This window comes from Corythoichthys intestinalis, unplaced genomic scaffold (assembly GCF_030265065.1).
Source record: "Corythoichthys intestinalis isolate RoL2023-P3 unplaced genomic scaffold, ASM3026506v1 HiC_scaffold_23, whole genome shotgun sequence".
NCBI classification, from domain to species: domain Eukaryota; kingdom Metazoa; phylum Chordata; class Actinopteri; order Syngnathiformes; family Syngnathidae; genus Corythoichthys; species Corythoichthys intestinalis.
In genome coordinates, this window is record NW_026651592.1 from 6,198,079 (window position 1) to 6,223,518 (window position 25,440).

The 25,440-nt window shown below is 41.3% G+C and overlaps 1 protein-coding gene across 4 annotated transcripts in view; it reads left to right on the forward strand.

The window, feature by feature from the left end:
- The window catches only part of LOC130911125 (stromal interaction molecule 1-like), a 94,016-nt gene extending 71,505 nt beyond the window's left edge, over nt 1-22,511 (forward strand). The window contains exons 12-14 of one of the 4 annotated variants that reach the window (XM_057828851.1): nt 1,374-1,454; nt 12,928-13,309; nt 15,889-22,511. In XM_057828851.1, the coding sequence (XP_057684834.1) occupies nt 1,374-1,454; nt 12,928-13,309; nt 15,889-16,330 (905 nt within the window). In that variant the 3' untranslated portion in view covers nt 16,331-22,511. The remainder of the gene's footprint in view (nt 1-1,373; nt 1,455-12,927; nt 13,310-15,888) is intronic. The other 3 variants (XM_057828853.1, XM_057828852.1, XM_057828854.1) reach the window with 3 other exon arrangements.
- The last annotated feature ends 2,929 nt before the right edge of the window (nt 22,512-25,440 follow it).

Here is a 25,440-nt window from a genome sequence, read left to right on the forward strand (position 1 = left end):
ATTTCAAAGCAGCTGCAGGTCCCAAGAGCAACAGTGCAAACAATTGTTTGTAAGTATAAAGTGCATGGCACTGTTTTGTCACTGCCACGATCAGGAAGAAAACGCAAGCTATCACCTGCTGCTGAGAGAAAATTGGTCAGGAGGGTGAAGATTCAACCGAGAATCACCAAAAAGCAGATCTGCCAAGAATTAGAAGCTGCTGGAACACAGGTGTCAGTGTCCACAGTCAAGCGTGTTTTGCATCTCCATGGACTGAGAGGCTGCCGCGCAAGAAGGAAGCCCTTGCTCCAAAAGCGGCACCTTAAGGCTCGACTGAAGTTTGCTGCTGATCACATGGACAAAGATAAGACCTTCTGGAGGAAAGTTCTGTGGTCAGACGAAACAAAAACCGAGCTGTTTGGCCACAATGCACAGCAATATGTTTGGAGGAGAAAAGGTGAGGCCTTTAACCCCAAATACACCATGCCTACCGTCAAGCACTGTGGTGGTAGTATTATGCTGTGGGGCTGTTTTGCTGCCAATGGAACTGGTGCTTTACAGAGAGTAAATGGGATAATGAAGAAGGAGGATTACCTTCAAATTCTTCAAGATAACCTAACGTCATCAGCCCGAAGATTGGGTCTTGGGCACAGTTGGGTGTTCCAACAGGACAATGACCCCAAACACACATAAAAAATGGTAATGGAATGGCTAAATCAGGCTAGAATTAAGGTTTTCGAATGGCCTTCCCAAAGTCCTGACTTAAACCCCATTGAGAACTTGTGGACAATGCTGAAGAAACAAGTCCATGTCAGAAAGCCATCAAATTTAACTGAAATGCACCAATTCTGTCAAGAGGAGTGGTCAAAGATTCAACCAGAAGCTTACCAGAAGCTTATGGATGGCTACCAAAAGCGCCTAATTGAAGTGAAAATGGCCAAGGGACATGTTACCAAATATTAGCGCTGCTGTATGTATATTTTTGACCCAGCAGATTTGATCACTTTTTTCTGTTCACCCATAATAAAGTCATAAAAGAACCAAACTTCATGAATGTTTTTTGTGACAAAGAAGTATCTGTTCCAATCACTCTATCAGAGAAAAATCAGAGGTGTAGAAATAACTGGAAACTCAAGAGAGCCATGTTCTTCACAAGTGTATGTAAACTTTTGACCACAACTGTATCACCATTGCGATATTTTGTCACACCCCTATTTAACACCATTTTAGTTCTGCTTCAAACTCGTTCGTAGTGATCACGCAGAGGATTTGACTTCAAGCGTAAGTCTTCTCATCAGCATTAATTGCACTTCCTATCTCACTCCCTTCTCTTCACATCCGCAACACCGGCACTCTCTTCACGTTTCTTCGCCGTCTCGCGCCGTCAACTACAGATGGCAAACGGCTGTTGGAGCGACGAGCCAGTGACCTGTGGTCCGGCGGCTCGGATTGTCAACCCGTATGGAAAAATCTCGGTTGGCCATTTCTTGATTAACCCCAACCCTTAAGTAGTGTGCTGTCCTCAATGAAAGCCACCCCAACCTGACAAATCATCACCTTATTATTTTTTTTTAACCACATCTCTATAATAGACACCCAAATCACTCTGCTTTTAATCTTGTCAGCACTTGGCACCCCGCAACCCTTTGCTTCTGATATCAAGTTCATTTTGCCTGTAAAAGACATCTTTTTACCACCTTTATTCCCCTCCCATCTAGGGATGGGAATTGATAGGATTTTTACGATTCCGATTCCATTATCGATATTGCTTAACAATTCGATTCTTTATCGATTCTCTTATCGATTCTAATTTGGGAAAAAAGAAGAACAAACGTTTTGATTGGCATCGAGTTTGTTTAATCAGAAGTCACAACCTTACAAACTCACAACGAGATCAAAAGAGGCCCAAAGCCTCAATGTTAACTGTGGCAATAAGTGGCAAATACACAAGAATGTGTAACATTTTACTGAAACATTTATCTAATAGAAATAAAAAATATTGGTATATATATATAGGCAGATAGGTTTTTGTTCTGCCTTTGGCAATATGTGTTAAAGCAGGGGTCCCCAAACTTTTTCCTGTGAGGGCCACATAACTTTTCCCTTCTCTGATGAGGGGCCGGGGTCAGTTTGTTACAGAAAAAGTGTGACGATTGCAGAAGTGCATAAATGTAAAAAATTATTGTTTTTCAGAAAGCCACAATCAAATAACCCTTTCTGGATTCTTTATAATAATAATAATAATAATAATAATTAATAATAAAAACACTATTAATCAAATAGATAATAGCCAAATAACCCTCTCTGAATCCTTCAAGGAAAAGGCCAGAAAATAAATAACACGATTGAGGAAAAAAAAAAAAAAAAAATTCAAAATGGCCGGACCAAATGTGGAGGCGGGCCATATTTGGGCCGCGGGCCGCAGTTTGAGGACCACTGGAGCGCGCATACACTAGTGACGGGATCTGTCGTTCACTTGAGTAAACGAATCCATTCCGGTTCGTTCAGTAAAACGATTCGTTCAAACGAATCGTTCAACGAATCGTTCGCCCCCCTCATCTCCCTCCCCACCCAAATGAATCGTTCGGTTAGTGAACGGGAAGTGACGTTGCCGAACGAATCACCAAAGACCGCTTCGCAGTATAACTGAACGGGAAGTGACATTGCTTGGTCCCTCCCTCTCTTGCACATTGACCACTCGTCGTAGTTTCAGAAATGAGTGACAGGCGATATCATTCTGCTCTCAGAGACAGCCTCGTCTCCCTCCCGCTGCTGTAAAAGCGAGGGAGAACTTCCGCGTCGTCTGTCCTAGTTCTATGGGCTCAAAGTCATGGCTCGTGCTTGCATTTCGAATTAGGACACGGTTAAACATTTTCCTTTTGAGGGGGAAGTCGGGGTTTGGGGTCGGGGGCGCACGGACTTTCTTTAGCATGATCTTGCTCACATATACAATGCTGCTGCTAACAGCCAACGCGGCATGCCTGCTGTCACGAAAATAAAAATAAATCGAAAGTTTAATTTCTAATTATGGAACGGCCAACACATCATATTAACCTCTCGCTCTGTTGTATTTTTGTTTTTTATTATTAAGATGATCGTTTTGAATTTTTGCACTGGTATTAATAAATAAAATAATCCGGTCAGCTCCCTTGTCATCCCCGCATCTCAGATCGTCAAATGCTGACGAGAAATAATTGTTTGCTTTATGATTTCGCCTTTCTACTCTCATTAGTCTGTTAAGAAAAATGTAGACATATTGCGACATCTCCCGTGTCCGCGCGCTTTGTTTTTGGGGCGCTTGAGTAGCACATGATGGACGGATTGACATAATTTGTCAAACCAACCGACACCCTCTGACACGAAAAAAAAAAAAAAAAAAAAAAACACTCGGAAAAAATTGACATGTATATACAGTTTCATTGCAAATCAGTATTATGGTGATCATACTAAATTTTTTTTTTTTCTGTGCACATATGAGGTACATATCGCTGCCATGAAGCCTCCATATAGTGACAGTTCTCTGCCCGCTTCACTGCCGTCACGCGACCGCAGCTCAGGTTTTGCTTGCCTCGCAGCTACGCGTGTTTTAAATTACTGTAAATTTGATAGTATATCGTCATAGGCACAGTCCCGAGTCTGTTGAGAAAAGTAGAACACTAAACCATGCTCGCTAGATTTGTGTGGTGTTTTTGTCTTTTTGAGCAGCATTTGATAGGCTCCACGTTAACAAATATGTGACAAAGTCGTTTCCTTTCATTTTATGACTCGTTCACCGCATAGTCATTACTGGAAAGTCAAGTTAGCAGCAAGCTAGGTCAGGAACCGGAGGACCGAATCACTGAACGGGAAGTGACAAAACTCAGTCTTTCCCCCCTGCCTGCACGCTGGCTGCTTATTGGCCACACGTGGAAATGAGTGACATACGCCATGATTCTGTTTCCGCTCCCTCCCCTGCCCGCGATGAGGCTGGCGTCTGATTGGTCGTGTGCGATGTCAGAAGACGCTGCCGCTTGCTCAACGCCCTCCCACGCAGCGAACAAGCGCCACCAACTTCATAGAACGAATCAGTGCAGATGGTGATTAGTTCGGTCTCGTTCACCCAAACAATTCGTTCAAAAAGAACGAATCGTTCGCGACCGATACAACACTAGCATACACCCAAAGAAGAAATGGCGCATCCAAGTGAGAGAGAGAGGGAAACACTTCTACGAGCCTACGTTCTTTGTTAATGTTAATATCTACAGAGGCAACGCCTGTATGTATCATCTTTTGTGTTGTTGTTGTTGTGTTTCCACTCGCGATCGGACACTTAAGTCCAGTTGTGTAGTGGTTTGAACGATGTGCTAATGCTAGCGAACGAATGCTAACCATACTGTTATTAGCAGTAGTGACGGGATCTCTCGTTCACTTGAGTAAACGAATCCATTCCGGTTCGTTCAGTAAAAAGATTCGTTCAAACGAATCGTTCAACGAATCGTTCGCCCCCCTCATCTCCCTCCCCGCCCAAATGAATCGTTCGGTTAGTGAACGGGAAGTGACGTTGCCGAACGAATCACCAAAGACCGCTTCGCAGTATAACTGAACGGGAAGTGACATTGCTTGGTCCCTCCCTCTCTTGCACATTGACCACTCGTCGTAGTTTCAGAAATGAGTGACAGGCGATATCATTCTGCTTTCACAGACAGCCTCGTCTCCCTCCCGCTGCTCCAAAAGCGAGGGAGAACTTCCGCGTCGTCTGTCCTAGTTCTATGGGCTCAAAGTCATGGCTCGTGCTTGCATTTCGATTTAGGACACGGTTAAACATTTTCCTTTTGAGGGGGAAGTGGGGGTTTGGGGTCGGGGGCTCACGGACTTTCTTTAGCATGATCTTGCTCACATATACAATGCTGCTGCTTCTACCAGCCAACGCGGCATGCTTGCTGTCACGAAAATAAAAATAAATCGAAAGTTTAATTCCTAAATATGGAACGACCAACACATCATATTTACCTCTCGCTCTGTTGTATTTTTGTTTTTTATTATTAAGACGATCATATTGAATTTTTGCACTGGTATTAATAAATAAAATAATCCGGTCAGCTCCCCTGTCGTCCCCGCATCTCAGATCGTCAAATGCTGACGAGAAATAATTGTTTGCTCTTTATGATGTCGCCTTTCTACTCTCATTAGTCTGTTAAGAAAAGTGTAGACATAATGCGACATCTCCCGTGTCCGTGCGCTTTGTTTTGGGCGCTTGAGTAGCACATGATGGACGGATTGACATAATTTGTCAAACCAACCGACACCCTCTGACACGGGGGAAAAAAAAAAACACTCGGAAAAAATTGACATGTATATACAGTTTCATTGCAAATCAGTATTATGGTGATCATACTAAATATTCTTTTTTTTTCTGTGCACATATGAGGTAAATATCGCTGTCATGAAGCCTCCATATAGTGACAGTTCTCTGCCCGCTTCACTGCCGTCACTGCCTCGTAGCTACGCGTGTTTTAAATTACTGTAAATTTGATAGTATATCGTCATAGGTACAGTCCCGAGTCTGTTGAGAAAAGTAGAACACTAAACCATGCTCGCTAGATTTGTGCGGTGTTTTTGTCTGTTTGAGCAGCATTTGATAGGCTCCACGTTAACAAATATGTGACAAAGTCATTTCCTTTCATTTTATGACTCGTTCACCGCATAGTCATTACTGGAAAGTCAAGTTAGCAGCAAGCTAGGTCAGGAACCGGAGGACCGAATCACTGAACGGGAAGTGACAAAACTCAGTCTTTCCCCCCTGCCTGCACGCTTGCTGCTTATTTGGCCACACGTGGGAATGAGTGACAGACGCCTTGATTCTGTTTCCGCTCCCTCCCCTGCACGCGATGAGGCTGGCGTCTGATTGGTCGTGTGCGATGTCAGAAGACGCTGCCGCTTGCTCAACGCCCTCCCACGCAGCGAACAAGCGCCACCAACTTCATAGAACGAATCAGTGCAGATGGTGATTAGTTCGGTCTCGTTCACCCAAACAATTCGTTCAAAAAGAACGAATCGTTCGCGACCGATACAACACTAATTAGCAGCTAATCATCGCTGATTTACTTTGATGCAAACCTGTTTGTTATTGGGGACGAAATTGATTTGTTTCATTTCTATTCTTAGTTTCACTCTTCAAGTGATGGTTGAATAAAGTCAGCAAATTATACCAACGTCTTCTGTATCGTCATTTGGGAGTTTAGCTAACTGTATAGCCGGGACTTTGTACTGTGAAGACACACTTTCAAGCGTTTGAACCTACGTGCTGTCATTGTTATGTTTATGGCTGCTATGCTCGTGCTTACCCGTCGTAACCTTTCATTTTCACACTCTTTTCTGGTGAAGTGTAGTCAAACTTTGGAGCGAGTGGTTCTTGGCGCCATGCTAGTTTGATGCATTTGGACAACAAGACAGTCACGACGCAATATGCGTCTTCAGGACTCGTTAAAGGGATCGTTAAGGCTTTTTCATTGTGATGTCGAGGCCTCGAAACACTCGGAACCGGTTCCGAATTGGAATCGGATTTCGATTCCCATCCCTACTCCCATCTGTGTTAACTGATTGGTCAGCTCAAGAAAAGGACTGCATTCAATGAAAATTTGGACCAGCTATAATTGTGTGTAAATCACTATTTGTGTTAATAGATAGTTCCACGATGAATTGACTAATATCAAATTAATTGACAAATATTTTGACAGCTCTTACCTAAATGTACAGTGGGGCAAATAGGTATTAAACACTAATTGTGCAAGTTCTCTCACTTGAAAATATTAGAGAGGCCTGTAATTGTCAACATGGGTAAACCTCAACCATGAGAGATAGAATGTGGAAAAAACAAAACCAGTAAATCACATTGTTTGATTTTTAAAAAATTTATTTAAGGGCTGCAGCTATCGATTATTTTAGTAGTCGATTAATCGATGAACTAGTTTGTCGAATAATCGAGTAATCGGATAAGTAACATGAAAAATTAATACCTGAGCTGAGCCTCAAACGGTAAAAAAACCCAACTAAATAAGGATCGATGTACAACAAAAGAACAATTGGCTAACTTACATAGCAAAAGTCCGCTAGCTTAAATGCTATAAAACGTTAACTTTTTTTTTTTTTTTTTTTAAATAATGCTCTTAACAAATTGTTCACACTCATATTCCCACAAAAAATGGCTAATTATACCCATAAACTACGGTAAATCACGAATACATTAAAAAAAACATTAGCGCAAACAAAAAGTTTGCTTATGTTGGTCTTAACATGGAGCAGCTGGATTCAGCCATGTGAAATGAGGCAGACTAAAGGGCAGTGTATCCACTCAAATCAATAAAACTGATTGCGAACACTTTCAAAATAAACCACGACAACGCCACAATAATTAAACGAATACTCGAAGCAGCAAAATTTAATTTGAATCTTTTTTTTCTTCTAATCGAATACTCGAGTTAATCGATTAATCGTTGCAGCACTAATTTAATTGCAAATCATGGTGGAAAATAAGTATTTGGTCAATACCAAAAGTTCATCTCAATACTTTGCTATGTACCCTTTGTTGGCAATAACGGAGGCCAAACGTTTTCTGTAACTCTTTACAAGCTTTTCAGACACTGTTGCTGGTATTTTGGCCCATTCCTCCATGCAGATCTCCTCTAGAGCAGTGATTGTTTTGGGGCTATAGATGGGCAACACGGACTTTCAACTCCCTCCACAGATTTTCTATGGGGTTGAGATCTGGAGACTGGCTAGGCCACTCCAAGACCTTGAAATGCTTCATACGAAGCCACTCCTTTGTTGCCCTGGCTGTGTGTTTGGGATCATTGTCATGCTGAAAGACCCAGCCACGTCTCATCTTCAATGCACTTCCTGATGGAATGAGCTTTTCACTCAAAATCTCTCGATACATGGCCCCATTCATTCTTTCCTTTGCACAGATCAGTCGTCCTGGTCCCTTTGCAGAAAAACAGCCCCAAAGCATGATGTTTCCACCCCCATGCTTGACAGTGGGTATGGTGTTCTTCGGATGCAATTCAGTATTCTTTCTCCTCCAAACACGAGAACCTGTGTTTCCACCAAAAAGTTCTATTTTGGTTACATCTGACCATCACACATTCTCCCAGTCCTCTTCTGGATCATCCAAATGCTCTCTAGCGAACTGCAGACTGGCCTGGACGTGTACTGGCTTCAGCAGGGGGAAACGTCTGGCAGTGCAGGATTTGAGTCCCTGGCGGCGCATTGTGTTACTGATAGTAGCTTTTGTTACTGTGGTCCCAGCTCTCTGTAGGTCATTCACTAGTTCCTGGGATCTTTGCTCACCGTTCTTGTTATCATTTTGACGCCACGGGGTGAGATCTTGCATGGAGCTCCAGATCGAGGGAGATCATCAGTGGTCTTGTATGTCTTCCATTTCCTAATAATTGCTCCCACAATTGATATCTTTACACCAAGTGTTTTACCTATTGCAGATTCAGTCTTCCTAGCCTGGTGCAGGTCTACAATTTTGTCTCTGGTGTCCTTCGACAGCTCTTTGGTCTTGGCCATAGTGGAGTTTGGAGTGTGACTGACTGAGCTTGTGGACAGTTGTCTTTTATACCGATAATGACTTAAAACAGGTGCCATTTATACAGGTAACGAGTGGAGCCTCGTTAGACCTCGTTAGAAGTTAGACCTCGTTGACAGCCAGAAATCTTGCTAGTTTGTAGGTGAACAAATACTTATTTTCCACTCCTATTTGGAAATAAATTCTTTAAAAATCAATGTGATTTTTTTTTTTTCTTCTTCACATTCTGTCTCTCATGGTTGAGGTTTACCCATGTTTACAATTACAGGCCTCTCTAATCTTTTGAAGTAGGATAACTTGCGCAATTGGTGGTTGACTAAATACTTATTTGCCCCACTGTATATGATTAATCAGCTTTGTGACCAAAAAAAAAATTAATAACCGGGCTCCGAGGATCAATGCGTTTACATCTCATGAATAAACTTACCAAATGTAATTGTGATCCGTACACGAATAACAGAGAAGTATCAAATTGAATTCTGCAAATAATTAATCAGCCCAGAGACAAATAAAGAAAACCCATCCGTGAGAAATGATGCCTAAACATCCCTAGAGAGTAAAGCTACCAAATTTCTTTCTGAATCATTCACAGAAAAGGACTTTTAGTTTGTGTCCTCCCAAGAAAAACAACAAAGCATGCAAGTTTTTCAGACCTCCCTCTGGGCAGTCTAAAAATTTGAAAGTGAACACTGGCACTTTTATATCCCCAATTGGACTGTATAAGCTGCTCTGTCACACTCTCACAGCATTACATTCAAAAGGTGGAAAGTGATGTCTTTCACAGGCTGAAATCATTGTGTTGTTTTTTTATCATGTGAAGGTTATCTACAGTGAACCCTAGAAAATGTGTGGGCTGGTTTTTGGGATAGAGAACTTAAACTCACATAGTACACAATTAATTATTATTATCTCATTTGCTGCAGATCAGTTTGTTTTGGCGCCATCCTGTGGTATTTTGATGCCCAGCATGTTGAATGAGGGCCTGAGACTATTTTTTTTCTTGTACATTCACAACGAGAAATCTTTTTGGGAGGGCACCAGTTAATTATGGATTTATCATCTTGGTCTACGATTGTCCACAACCATTCACGATTTTGGGGAGTTCACTGTAGTAGCACCTGATATTTGATTCTCTTGTTTCCACATTGAAAGAGGAAAGATGCCACAAACATTGGGATTTTATGGATGAAGTCAATTATTTTTATTAGGGTTGCACGATATCCATTTTTTGAGACCGATAATGATATCGATAACTTCCTGCTTCTTAACTCATTCACTCCCAGCCATTTTCGTCCCTTCGCTCCAGGCCGTTTTTCTAGATTTTGACTGATTTTGCAAGGCCCACAGAAAATTCAGTTCTATTGCTATATAAACATGGAACCCGCCAAAAGAAAGATTAGACTCTCTTCTTTTAGCATAAAAAAAGTAAGTTCATATCTTTTTCCATTCTTTAGAAATCAGCATTAGAAAATAGCTTAGTTTGAGCAATTTTCCATTTTCTGATGAAAAAACGGAGAAAAGGAGCTTTTTGTAAACGCATACATTTCAAACATAACTTTGACTTAATTACAGCTATTTTTTGCATTAGTTACATCCCAAACATCTGAATGTTTTTCTTTTACAAAATATCATAGTGAACAAGACAAATAGAGCTTTTGCTATCAAAGTAACAATTTGTTTACACATGACTACTGAGAGATGACGCCTGTTGTCGCCAAGATGACGCCGTTGTCGCCGCGTCTGTCGTGTAAACTTTTCCCTCATCCTTTTTTGTCTCACAAAGATGGATTATTTTTTAATCTCTGCGGTGTCTGCTTGGCAAGCCCGCTGCACGGTGGTCTCAGTCGTTTTGCTCCGTCGTCCAGCGCCTGGCATTCCAGGCGTCCTCTCGGTTGTTTTGTTCGGTCGTCCGCCGCCTGGCATACTGCCGCCAGGGCTCCGACCGTGCTGTCTGGCCTTTCATTGCTGTTGAATCGGGTTGCGGGTCTTTACAAAATGCGCTACTGCCCTCCAGTGGCCAGTATTATTGCTTTAAAATGGGTTTGGAGCCTTGTTTTTTGTTTCTCAGATCACAAGCTATAGATTCTTCTTGTAAAAAAAAGAAAAAAAAAATTTTTTAAAAAACGCAAAAGATGTATAAATACGTTTTTGGGACAATAAAGCATTCAAAAATAGAAAAAATAGAAAAATATATAAAACTAGGGCTGTCAAAATTATCGCGTTAACGGGCGGTAATTAATTTTTTAAATTAATCACGTTAAAATATTTGACGCAATTAACGCACATGCCCCGCTCAGACAGATTTAAATGACAGTACAGTGAAATGCCCACTTGTTAATTGTGTTTTATGGAGTTTTGCCGCCCTCTGCTGGCGCTTGGGTGCGACTAATTTTACAGGCTTCAGCACCCATGAGCATTGTGTAAGTAATTATTGACATCAACAATTGCGGGCTACTATTTTATTTTTTGATTGAACATTTTACAAATTTTATAAAAATGAAAACATTAAGAGGGGTTTTATTATAAAATTTCTATAACTTGTACTAACATTTATCTTTTAAGAACTACAAATCTTTCTATCCATGGATTGCTTTAACAGAATGTTAATAATGTTAATGCCATCTTGTTGATTTATTGTTATAATAAACAAATACAGTCCTTATGTACCGTATGTTGAATGTATATATCCATCTTGTCTTATCTTTCCATTCCAACAATAATTTACAGAAAATATGGCATATATTATAGATGGTTTGAATTGCAATCAATTATGATTAATTCATTTTTAAGCTGTAATTAACTCGATTAAAAATTTTAATCGTTTGACAGCCCCAATTTATACATTTCTGGGAGCAAATGAGTTAAGGCCAATACCGATACGATAACCGATAATATACTAGTATATATAATTTTTCATTGTATATTCACTTAAGTTTTTGAACACCTGTAGGTCAAAATTACTAGTGGTTGATTCAGCATAGATTTTCCTTTGACCAAACCAGAATTTTCCTGATGACATGAACATTATTATATTGAACAAAACAAAGACGAGAACAATTTTGACTTCAAATAAAGTGCCCATATTAATTTTTTCAAATAAATCTAATTTGAGTCAATCACAATCAGTCAATATCATTGACGAGGTGTTCTCCTGAACAATGAGCACTGATCTAAAACAAACATAAACCCAACAGGTATTGTGCTTTGTCAGCAGATAAAACATTTGGTGCAACAGGAGAGGAAACTTTTGTCGTCTTGGTCTATGAAACAACTTTCTTAACCTGGCAATTACAGAACAGCAAGCCTATCAATAACCAAAAGGCCTCTCAAGAATTTGTAAACATAACACTGTAAAATGCAAACATTTGCTAATTGCCATAGTAAGGTTTATAACTCAGTGAAGGAAAAATATGGTCTATAGAACAGTAACAAAACTTTGCATACTGGCAAAACAGGAGTGGAAACAAACGCACATATCCCAATCTGACACCGTGCCAAAAATATTATTAATAGGCCCGATAACATATATTGTTATCGGATTTATTGGGATGACGTTATAATTCCTATAATCGGACCGATAATTATCGTGCACCTCAAATTTTTTATTAGGGCTGCCAAACGATTAAAATTTTTAATCGAGTTAATTACAGCTTAAAAATTTATCGTAATGAATCGCAATTCAAACCATCTATAAAATTTGCCATATTTTTCTGTAAATTATTGTTGGAATGGAAAGATAAGACACAAGACGGATATATACAGTCATCATACGGTACATAAGTACTGTATTTGTTTATTATAACAATAAATCAACAAGATGGCATTAACATTATTAACATTGTCTTAAAGCGATCCAAGGAGAGAAAGACTTGTACTAACATTTATCTTTTAAGAACTAAAGTTATAGAAATTTTATATTAAAACCCCTCTAAATGTTATCGTTTTATTCAAGTTTGTGAAATTTTCAATCAAAAAATAAACCAGTAGCTCGCCATTGTTGATGTCAATAATTACACCATGCTCACTCATTGTGCTGAAAGCCATAAAATCATTTGGACACAAGCGCCAGCAGAGGGTGCCAAACACGGAAAAACAAGTAACCAGCGGACATTACACTGCTGTCATTTTAATCTGTTTGAGCGGGGCATGTGCGTTAATTGCGTCAAATATTTTAACGTGATTAATTAAATAAAATTAATTACCGCCTGTTAACGTGATAATTTTGACAGCCCTAATTTTTATTCATTCTCATTACCATTTTCTTGTTTGTCATTTTAAGGGAAAATTAATGAATCCCAATGTTTTTGGTCTTTTTTTTTCCACTGATGGTGGATGATTAGGTCCGAGTCGTGGCTAACTTTGTGGCTTTGTGCCCACAGCTCCCAGCATGATGTCCCTGCGCCAACGCCACATTGATCCGCACCTGGCTTTGAGCTCGCAGAGGTTGGTAGAGGGTTCCCAGCTGGAGGGTCAGCAGGGGGAGGGATCTTCGCATTCAGGTCCCCGGCCTAGGACGGCTTTCCGAGAGTCCCGCAGCCAGTCTTTCGGGCACCTCGAGAATTTGTGTCTGCCCCCGCTGTCTTCTGCTGTTTCCCATCCCGCCATCATCTGTAGCTCGGGCTCCAATCTGCATTCCTCTTCTTCTGTTGGCCCTCATTCCTCCCACGTTTATCACCCATCTTTTCAGCCTTTGGACCCAATTCCAGACCTCACCTTCTCCGATGTCTCCGAAGCACAATCGGCGCGTAGAGACAGCTTTGGGTATATATTTGCGAGTGCATGCGTGTGTGACTCCTAACCACCTGCAGTGACAATTTGGATGCAGTGGAATCTATAATGTGCAAAGTTGTAAAGATTCCAGTGGCGATAAACCCTGGATTTGGAGTGTTCACAAATCCCAAATTGAGTGAGAAACAAAGTATACTCTATAGGGGGAAGGGCAGTCACAGCTAAAATTATTTAAAGTGCCTGTGACACGAAAAAGCATGTTTATTTCATAATACACGCGGTATTTTATGCCCCTGAATGATATGGGCCGCTTGGATGTGTGTGGAAGCGATCGCTATTTTTATTTAGTTTTTTGAATCCCGGGCCATGAAAATGAGTGACTTCCGGCTTCGGTCTTGCATTGAGGAGGAGGGCGCTGTGACGTGTACGGTAGAAGACCTTCTCTTCACGCTACAGTGTACTGTTGTGTATGAGGACGAAGGATTCAGCTGATTTTGCGGATTAATACGTTTATTTTTCGCATCACGCCAGCCAAACGGCTGCAGAAAAATCATTCTGTATGAGGGAGAGGCGTATGCGCCTTTTTGGACTTTCAAAAGGTTCCCATTCACCGTGGATATTTACTGTGGGACCATTGGACTTACGCGGAAGTGAGTAAACATCTTGTTTTGTATTATGTCAAATACGAATACAGCGATTACAAAGTAAACACTACAAACTTTCTTTAAATGAAGGACTACTTACGTTTGATCATTGATAGGCATGTAAAAAGCTCTCCTAATGCTCATTAGCAGTAGCACGTTAGCTGCACAACAACTCCAGCCACCCTCCTCCAGGGAACGAACTGTAAATTGCTCTCCGCCGGGCGGTTTGCCGATCCGCGATGACAATCAACAACCGGGTCGTCATGCCAAATAATCCAGGATAGTTATGTGTGATTTTCCGCTTCGAAGACTATTATACATCACTCGGTTCGGGTTAGCATGTCGGCTAGCTGTCACGCCTTCTGGTTTGTTTACATTCTCCGAAGCCGGGGAAGGGAAATGACATATGTCCGATTTAGGTGTCATAAAATATCGTTCGGGAGGTGCAACAGTAAAGGTGAAGTCGACAGTTTTGACAATTATGGAGTAATTTTGCCATGTCGTCCTGAATAAATGCAATTTTATTATTTCGTATTCCATTCAGCACAAGACTGTTATTTGTCATGACCATGCCATTTATTTAGCAATTGGGGAAAATACTTGGATAAAAAGAATATCCTGTAAAAATATTGAAGTAAAGAGACAGAAACAATGACATTTTGCCGCTCTCTTCGTCGCGTTTTCCTCGTTGTGAATAGTTCCCCCTCGACGGGCTGATTGGTCCTTCTCAAGCCATTTATATAGCTATTGGGGAAAAATACTTGGATAAAAAGAATATCCTGTAAAAATATTGGAGTAGAGAGACTGAAACAATGACATTTTGCGGCTCTCTTCGTCGCGTTTTCCTCGTTCTGAATAATTCCCCCTCAGTGGGCTGAATAGTAAAACCGATGAGCCCAGTCTACCGCCGATGTCATCCACCTGTTGGGGACGCTAAAGCCCTATAATGGTAGGCGTGGCTAACCGGCAGATTAAAAGACTAATTTCTCGTCATCTGTGCTTTGCTAAGTTGTATATAGTCGAATCGTCTCAAAATATGATTCTAATTCACATAATGCCATTTAAGACTTTTTTTCTCGTGTCATATGCTCTTTAAGTCTCTGATCATTTGAAAATGTTAAATAGGAAAAAATATGTAACATCACCATATACTTTCAATTGAAATAATACATTGTTCTATGAATAAATTAGATGAATTCAGTTCAAGTAAAACATTTTTATTAGTTCCTCCCTAGTTGCTTACCGTAATTTTTGTACTATAAGCCGCTACTTTTTACGTCATTTTGGATCTGTCGCCTTATAGTCCAGAGCGGCTTATTTGTTGATTTACAGTGCCATCCATAATTATTGGCACCCCTGGTTAAGATGTGTTTTTTAGCTTCTAATAATTAAAAAAAAAAAATTCAAATAATATGGGACCTTAATGGGAAAAAAAGAGAAAAATCCAACCTTCAATACAAGTGCATTCATTCAGTGGGGAAAAAATCCCACATAAAGAAAAAATGATTTGGCATCAAATAATGTGTGTCACAATTCTTAGCACCCCTGGTGTTAATACTTTGTACAACCCCCTTTTGCCAACAAAACAAGGTCCGGGGACTGAGATGGCCATGGGAGGAGCTTGATTTTGTGTCTGGTGAACCATTTCTGTGTAGAGTCCTAGTTTTCAGTCCTAGTTTGTGCTGATATGGCCCAATTATGTATTTTATGTAATGACTGAGTGTATTCGACTCATTTGGAGAGGTTCCACTGTATTTGTTAATAGGGTGTCTGTCTTTTTTTTTCTGCAAAAATATTTACCTGAAACCATTTGCATTTTCAACCCCCCCCAACTTCGTCTTCCAGCATGCCTGAAAACTAACACATTTCACATTGCTAATGTGTGAAAGCTAGTCCCAGTGTGAAGCTACATTTGAGCTTTTTTTTTTTTTTGGGACCATTTGAGTCTCATTTCCATTTCTCACGCAGGGACCTAAATCGGTCGGACTCCGACTCGTCGCTCTCCCTGTCGCAAGTGAGCGACAGGCTGTCTGTGTTTGGCTCTAAAGGCCTCCTGATGAAGCCCACCTCCCTGCTGCACAGCTTTCCCAACGGGAGCAACAGGGTCCATGAATGCAGCGCGGGTGAGTACTTGCCCGACAGCCCCATCCTCATGAAGAAGGTTCAGCAACAGGAGGTGGCGGCAGAGGCCCACAGCCCCACCGAGTCTACCCGCTCCCTCAGCTCCACCGAGCCGGAGACCCCCTCGCCCACCTGGGTAGCGGGGGCCAAGGGAAACTCCCGCATCCCGCAGCTGTCAGCCAAGAAGAGCCCGCTAGAGGAGGACAGCGCCTCCACGGGCGAGGACACTGATTCCACAGCCAGCCGCAAGAAACACACTTTCAAGATTTTTAAGAAGCAGAAGAAATGAGGGCTATGTCTCCTTTTGGGGTTCTTTAATTGTCCCGTTGCAACTTGACATTTTGTGAGGTTTCAAAACTTTTGGACTTGGGGAGCAAGCAGCGCTGCTTATATTATTAACAAAAAGGTACGGTAATTTTCGGACTATAAGCCGCTAATTGAGAGGCGCTGTGCAAACTGACCCACATGCACAGGAGCATCAAAACAAATGCTGGCTCAATGGCATTCTAGGGTGATCATTTCCAAAAAGAGGATACAAATAACAGACATAAATAATCCCCCTTTAGTCTTATATTCAAAGTTTATATGGATTCATAGGCATGTGCGTGCATGACGCACACATATACGGACAATTTGCCTCGACTCTCGGCCGTGTAAGCAATCTTGAAATATTGCGCATTTGGAGCACAAATAACCCCCCATTTTCATTTTTTTAAAAATGACTTGTCAAGCTCACCTCTTCCTTAAAAGCCGCACTCAAGCTAGGTGCTAACGGTAATGCACAGCACCATCGCTAACGTAGCGCCCTGCCTCTCACTTTTTGCTGATGTAATTGCCGCATGAATTCCTAGATCAAATTTGAAATGGTCCACTTTTATGCGACTTGTCCTGTTCAGAAAGTCAAGTTAATGCCTGACTCGAGTCAAAAAAACACAAAAAAATCGGATTTGTGCATTCAGACCTAGCCAAAGTGTCATCCGGCAAAAAATGTCACCAACTCCATTTAGGTCCAGCTCGGATCTTTTACATCCGTTCAAAAGTGATGTAATTTGCTTGATGAAACTAAATGACATCTGTCATAAGCATTAATTAATGCTCATGACAGTGCCATCCATTCATCATCTTCTGCTGCTCCCGCGTCGGGTCGCGGGAGCAGCAGCTTTAACAGGGAAGCCCACACTTCCCTCTCCCCAGCCACTTCAACCAGCTCCTCCAGCGGGATCCCAAGGTGTTCCCAGGTCAGCCGAGAGACACGGTCAGACCCGGTCTCTCCAGCGTGCTCTGGGTCGTCCCCGGGGCCTCCCGCCGGTGGGACATGCCCGGAAAACCTCTCCGGGGAGGTGTCCAGGAGGCATCCGAACCAGATGCCTGAGCCACCTCAGCTGGCTCCTCTCAACGCAGAGGAGTAGCGGCTCGACGTAGAGTCCCTCCCGGATGACCGAGCTTCTCACCCTAAATCTTAAGGGAGAGCCCGGACATCCGGCGGAGGAAACTCATCCGCTTGTATCCAGGATCTTGTTCTTTCGGTCACGACCCACAGCTCGTGACCGAGGTGAGGGTGGGAAAGTAGAATTGACTGGTAAATTGAGAGCTTTGCCTTTCGACTCAGCTCCTTCTTCACCACTACGAACTGTTGCAGTGTAATGTAGATGCTGCACTTATCCGCCTGTCGACCTCCCTCTCCCACCTACCCTCACTCGTGAACAAAACCCCAAGATATTTGAACTCCTCCACTTGGGGCAGGATCTCATCCCCGACCCAAAGAGGGCACTCCACCCTTTTCCGACTGAGGACCATGGTATCGGATTTGGAGGTGCTGATCTTCATCCCGACCGCTTCACACTCTGCTGCGAACCCCTCCAGTGAGAGTTGGAGGTCACGGCTTGATGAAGCCAACAGCACCGCATCTTCTGCAAAAAGCAAAGATGCAATGCTGAGGTCACCAAACCCCTCAAGGCTTTGGCTGCGCCTAGAAATTCTGTCCATAAAAATTATGAACAGAATCTGTGACAAAGGGCAGTCTTGGCGGAGTCCAACCCTCACTGGAAACCAATTCGACTTCCTGCCGGCAAAATAGACCAAACTCTTGGCACCGGTCGTACAGGGTCCAAACAGCCCTTACCAAGGAGCTACTGTAGGTACCCCTTACTCCCGGAGCATCCCCCACAGGACTCCCCGGGGCACACGGTCGAACGCCTTCTCCAGATCCACAAAACACATGTAGACTGGTTGGGCGAACTCCCATGCACCCTCGAGGACCCTGCCGAGGGTGTAGAGCTGGTCCGCTGTTCCACGGCCGGGACGAAAACCATACTGCTCCTCTTGAATCCAAGATTCGACCCTCGTCTCCAGCACCCCTGAATAGACTTTACCGGGGAGGCTGAGGAGTGTGATCCCTCTATAATTGGAACACACCCTCCGGTCCCCCTTTTTGAAAAGGGGGACCACCAGCTCGGTCTGCCAATCCAGAGGCACGGTCCACGATGTCCAATCGATGTTGTAGAGGCGTGTCAGCCATGACAGCCCCACAACATCCAGAGGCTTTTGGAACTCCGGGTGGATCTCATCTACCCCCGGGGCCTTCCCACCGAGGAACTTTCCAACCACCTCAGTGACTTCAACCCCAGAGATCGGAGAGCCCACCTCGAAGTCCCCAGATCCTCCTTCCTCAAAGGAAGGCGTGTCAGTATAATTAGGAGGTCTTTGAAGTATTCGCCCCACCGACTCACGACATCCCGAGTCGAGGTCAGCAGTACCCTATCTTCACTATACACAGTGTTGATGGTGAGACTGTTTTCCTCTCCTCAGACGCCGGATGGTGGACCAGAATTTCCTCGAAGCCGTCCTGAAGTCATTTTCCATGGCCTCGCCAAACTCCTCCCATGTCAGAGTTTTTGCCTCAGCGACTGGGACAGTCACAGTGTCATGTCATAATTATAAGAACGTCATGAGAGTCTTATGATGCTGCTGTCAAATAAAGTATTACCGGTTAATATTTTCTGATGTAAATATCCATAATACAATGAGGACAGCTGCGGTTTATAGTCCGGTGCGGCTTATCTATGAACAAATGCTGTTTTCGTGCCTAATTTGGTGGGTGGCGGCTTATAGTCAGGTACGCCTTATGGTCTGAAAATTACGGTAGCCATATACAGTGGGGCAAATAAGTATTTAGTCAACCACTAATTGTGCAAGTTCTCCCACTTGACAATTTTAGAGAGGCCTGTAATTGTCAACATGGGTAAACCTCAACCATGAGAGACAGAACGTGGAAAAAAAACAGAAAATCACATCGTTTCATTTTTAAATATTTTATTTGCAAATCATGGTGGAAAATAAGCATTTGGTCAATACCAAAATTTCATCTCAATACTTTCTTTTGTACCCTTTCTTGGCAATAACTGAGGCCAAACGTTTTCTGTAACTCTTCACAAGCTTTTCACACACTTTTGCTGGTATTTTGGCCCATTCCTCCATGCAGATCTCCTCTAGAGCAGTGATGTTTTGGGCTGTCGTTGGGCAACACGGACTTTCAACTCCCTCCACAGATTTTCTATGGGGTTGAGATCTGGAGACTGGCTAGGCCACTCCAGGACCTTGAAATGCTTCTTACGAAGCCACTCCTTTGTTGCCCTGGCTGTGTGTTTGGGATCATTGTCATGCTGAAAGACCCAGCCACGTCTCATCTTCAATGCCTTTGCTGACGGAAGGAGATTTTCACTCAAAATCTCTCGATACATGGCCCCATTCATTCTTTCCTTTGCACAGATCAGTCGTCCTGGTCCCTTTGCAGAAAAACAGCCCCAAAGCATGATGTTTCCACCCCCATGCTTCACAGTGGGTATGGTGTTCTTCAGATGCAATTCAGTATTCTTTCTCCTCCAAACATGAGAACCTGTGTTTCTACCAAAAAGTTCTATTCTGGTTTCATCTGACCATAACCCATTCTCCCAGTCCTCTTCTGGATCATCCAAATGCTATCTAGCGAACCGCAGATGGGCCTGGACGTGTACTGGCTTCTGCAGGGTGACACGTCTGGCAGTGCAGGATTTGAGTCCCTGGCGGCGCATTGTGTTACTGATAGCTTGCATGAAGCCCCAGATCGAGGGAGATTATCAGTGGTCTTGTATGTCTTCCTATTTCTAATAATTGCTCCCACAGTTTATTTCTTTACACCAAGCGTTTTACCTATTGCAGATTGTCTTCCCAGCCTGGTGCAGGTCTACAATTTTGTCCTTCGATAGCTCTAGGAGTTTGGAGTGTGACTGACTGAGGTTGTGGACAGGTGTCTTTTATACCGATAATGAGTTAAAACAGGTGCCATTAATACAGTTAACGATTGGAGCCTCGTTAGACCTCGTTAGAAGAAGTTAGACCTTTTTGACAGCCAGAAATGTTGCTTGTTTGTAGGTGACCAAATACTTATTTTCCACTCTAATTTGGAAATAAATTCTTTAAAAATCAAACAAAGTGATTTTCTGTTTTTTTTCTCCACATTGTCTCTCATGTTTGAGGTTTACCCATGTTGACAATTACAGGCCTCTCTAATCTTTTCAAGTAGGAGAACTTGCACAATTGGTGGTTGACTAAATACTTATTTGCCCCACTGTATGTTCTTTTGGGTGAAATTCCAGGATAGAACTTGACTCAGTGGCTGGTTCAATTGGATTGGACTTTATTGCTGTCAATGGCAGCCAATTAATTAAAGGCAATACAAACTCTACTAAATAAAAGTATCGGAATTTTTGAACGCCTGAAGGAAATTTGGTGGAAACATTGCTTGTTGAAGAAAAAGTAATTTTTTCATCCACTACCAAAATCAAGTGTGAGTAAAACGCTAAAATAACGACTCAAACTCAATTGAGATGTGTATTTGTTATAATGCCAACGGGAAATTGGCTCAATTGGACTGTTCAATTGCAAATATGGTCATAAAATTAGCAAAGAAAGTGTTTACAAACCACACAATGACCTTTGACACAGAGTCCCATTCTGAAAGCCCTGCCAATGACTGTGGTACACGACAAAACAATTTTAACTGGGAAGTAGCTCAAAGTATTTTTTTTTTTTTTGTTTGTTTGTTTTTTTCTAAACAGATGTTTATAAAATGTCTTGCATGATATACTGAAGCGTTTACAGTTGAAAGTGCATCAAAAGTTTACATACGGTTCGACTGTAAAGGTGACATTGTACTCCACTCATTGTGTAGGCTCATCCTGGAATTTTACCAAAAAAAAAAAAACTTAATATTCCTCTCTTTTTGTGAGCAGTACCAGTGGTTGGGGGGTGCAATGTAAAGAATTATTTATTCTATGCCAGTCTCCAAGGGAAACAACCGTGTTTTTCTGTGCATGCCTTTTGGTTAAATGCTGACATTATTTATTTAACTCAATGACTAGGCCTCACTTGGTCAGGATTTTTTTTTTTTTTTTTGCTTAAGACGACCATGTGACACAGACGACACAGTCCAATGTTAAAAGTGTATTTGGCTGTAGTTTTTTTTTTGTGTGTGTCTCCTGTTTATTTTGAATAGATGTGGTGTCACCGGAGAAAAACTGTTACCCAAAAATATCATGTTAGAGTCCAAGACACAGAAAAACATGTTTTTGACCAATATTTACTGTCAATATGAGCAAGTTCAGTACAATTAAAAATGAAGGCCCTCTCAGAAAAGTCCCAAATGAGCCATAAGGAGTATGTTAAATTTGTTATTGTTAGCCTCAGCAATCCAAGGCAGCATTAAAGGGGAAGTTCAGAATTTTTTACATCAGGCTTAATCTTCGAGTTAGCGAGGGTTTAATTAATCTGTGGAGTTTATTTCAACAAATGCCGTGTCGTTTATTAGTTATTTTTTCGTTTTGGGGCTCCGGAGTGGCTAAGTTAGCGCGGGTCAATCGGGCAGACTTAGCATGCCAATAAAAAACAAATGCAATCAATAGTGTTGGCTATGTTTTCAGGATAAAGTTATTACAATTTACCATTGCGTGTTAATAATTGCAGTATGGACAGCAAGATTTGTAATCCAGAACCTCTGCAAAGGAGCAGGGCGGCGTAATATCGCATCGTTTTTTTTTCCACCGCTGATTTTTTTAATGCCGTAGCCAGCAGCAAGTAACCGGTTTATATTGTTTCTCATTCTTCATAGAGAATATTTGGAAACTTTCCTTTGCCCATTTCTTGTGATTCCACAGCCTCTGGATGCACATTTTACCATGTTGCCGGGGGTCAATTAACTCAGCAGATCGAGGCTGCATTCAAGGAAAGTGGGAAGTCAAGAGTTTCCAACCTCGGATCTGGAAACGCATCATTGGAACGCCTCCATCCACCAGGCCTGTCAACAGGGACCTGGGGACAAGAGACCATTATAGGCATAAGCGGATTTTAAGGGGGGGGGGAGGCCCCCCTGGTGGCCGAAAAGCGTCATTGCATGTAATTGACTTTCACACATCATGTGACTTTGCATATAATTTTTTTTAAAAAATGGGGAGGGCAACTTTATTTTTCAAATGATTTTTTTTTCCTTTGATTTGAAAATATTTTTTGAAGCAACTTTTTTTGGGATTGAATAATTTAGACACAAACTTCCTACCTATAATATGGCCCAAACACAAAAAGGATTGCTTAAACCAAAGAAAACTTTTTCAATGAAAAATTAAGTGTTCAAATGCTTTTTCAATCCAAAATATTCTTTCGCATTCAAAAACTTTTTGTATGCTGAAATTTTTCTTTTTGAAAATAAGTTCGAAGCAACTTATTTTTTGATTGAATAATAAAGACAAACATGTCCTAGCCAAAATGTGGCCCAAACAAATCAACATTACTTCAATCAAAAAAGTTGCTTCAATTAAAAAAAAAAAAAAAAAAAACTTCAATCAAAAAAAAACTAAGAAAAATAGCTTTCACATGCATTTTTTGAGTTTTAAATTTATTTTTGCATTCAAACACTTTTTTTTTTTATTGAAGCAGCCCTTTTTTGATTGAATAATAGAGACACAAATCTACCTCCATATGGCTCCGCCCAGGGGATACAAATTTTGACTGGGGGAACTACATTCGCATGACACCGGCGGCGTACCATATTCAATGGATGACGATCTTGGTGAATTCCCCAAGCAAAAAAAAAAAGGAAAAAAATATATATTTGAAAGATTTCATATGTTAAGATTTTTGAGTATATGTCGAGTAGAACATAATATTTAATCAGACAATGATTTAAATAAATATGTGAATGTAAAGTAGAAATAAATTAAGGATCATTCAGGGGCCCCTAAGGTCCTGAGGAACGGGACAACATACACGGTTGCCCCCCCGGCGATGGGCTTGGCCTCCACTATTTAATCGCTAACGAGATCGCAGGTTTGCTGGAGGTCAATGGATGAATGTCTTTTGATGGCCATAATAAAAAACTTGTCGCGATCAGCCATCTTTGCTGTTTACATTCGCTTGGAATGCTTTGCGGTCGCAATTTGTACCCTCCAAGCGGTGTTTTGGAACAATGATCTGCATTTTGAATTCATTTGACTATGTTGAATCTGTTCGTAGATTTGTTTAGTTTTTTTATTTTATTTTATTTTTTTAATTGGCGTGCTAAGTTGGCCCCGTTGACTCGCGCTAGCTTAGCCACTCCGAAGCTCTGTAACTGACAAATAACTTGCACACTGCACAGAATTTTTTAAAATCAACTCCACCCACTAATTAAACCCCCGCTAACTCGTCAAATGTCAAAAAATTCTGATGTTCCGCTTTAAAGTTTATTATTTTTAAAATTCAACATCAAAAATGAGGTTCCGGGGCCAGTTCATTGCTGTTTGCAGCTTTAATTTAGCCTTGTTTTCTGTATATAGGGCCATGGATACGTAGTGGGTGCTGGAAAAGGGCTAAAACTATGTGGTACCAATCAAAAAGAGTGGCTAAATGACCAAGGATCCCACATCAAAGTGCCAAATCCCTGTGCCTGGACACCATGTTTTGTAATGTCAAAGGGTGTTCTTGCAACAATTCTTTGTCTTGTATGTTTACATTTGTCAAGGAACCTTTATGACTATGCATCTGTAGTTACATTTTCTGCTCCAAACACAAAGACAGTAGGCCAAACTCTCGGGATGCGCTTTTGAAAATTTTACACATGTCTTTTTTTCCGCGCAAAGAATTGGTACATCTTTTGCACGACAGCTTTACTGTTTAAAAAATAAATAAATTTAAAAAACTGAATGGTGTTGATGCATGGTCAAAGTGCTTCGACTCTTCTGCCTCCCTGTTCTAGGTTCTTTTAAATGTTTGGGCTTTTAATAATGAAATCCATTGCGAGTATTTGTACAGAGACGATGTCAAGTTTTGCATATCTCGTGATGGTCTTTAATGGCACTCTTGCATGAAAGCAATAAACTATTTTAAACAAACAGTAGTAAGGTGGTTTGATTTCCATAGTTTTTTTTAGGGCTGTCAAAATTATCGCGTTAACGGGCGGTAATTAATTTTTTAAAAATTAATCACGTTAAAATATTTGACTCATTTAACGCACATGCCCCGCTCAAACAGATTAAAATGACAGCACAGTGTAATGTCCACTTGTTACTTGTGTTTTTCGGTGTTTTGTCGCCGTCTGCTGGCGCTTGGGTGCGCCTGATTTTATGGGTTTCAGCACCACACGAGCATTGTGTAATTATTGACATCAACAATGGCGAGCTACTAGTTTATTGTTTGATTGAAAATTTTACAAATTTTATTAAAACGAAAACATTAAGAGGGGTTTTAATAGAAAATTTCAATAACTTGTACTAACATTTATCTTTTAACACTATAATGCCCAGCAGAGGCCAATTTGGCCTTTCCCATGGTAAATCCCCATGATCCAGAATTCGCTGGGACTTCTAGTAGAACTACACGTCTTTCTATCCATGGATCGCTTTAATAGAATGTAAATAATGTTAATCTTGTTGATTTACTGTTATAATAAACAAATACAGTACGTATGTACCGTATGTTGAATGTATACTGTATATCCGTCTTGTGTCTTATCTTTCCATTCCAACAATAATTTATAGAAAAATATGGCATATTTTATAGATGGTTTGAATTGCAATTAATTACGATTAATTAATTTTTAAGCTGTAAATAACTCGATTAAAAATTTTAATCGTTTGACAGCCCTAGTTTTTTTATTTCAAGATTTTTTTGGGGGGAGTGGGGGGTGGTAAGAAATCCATCATATATGATAAAACCGTTATAATACTGCATTTAAATAAGTCTTGTAGAAGTCTGCAGGAATAGCGTACCGCACGAATGCTATTTTTAGACTGTGACGTCGCCATCATAACGCAGAAGTGGGACATTATAGACATGCCCTCGCATACAATCCTTGTTATTTCTGTTTTTCTCCGATAGTCTTTCAAAAAAGAA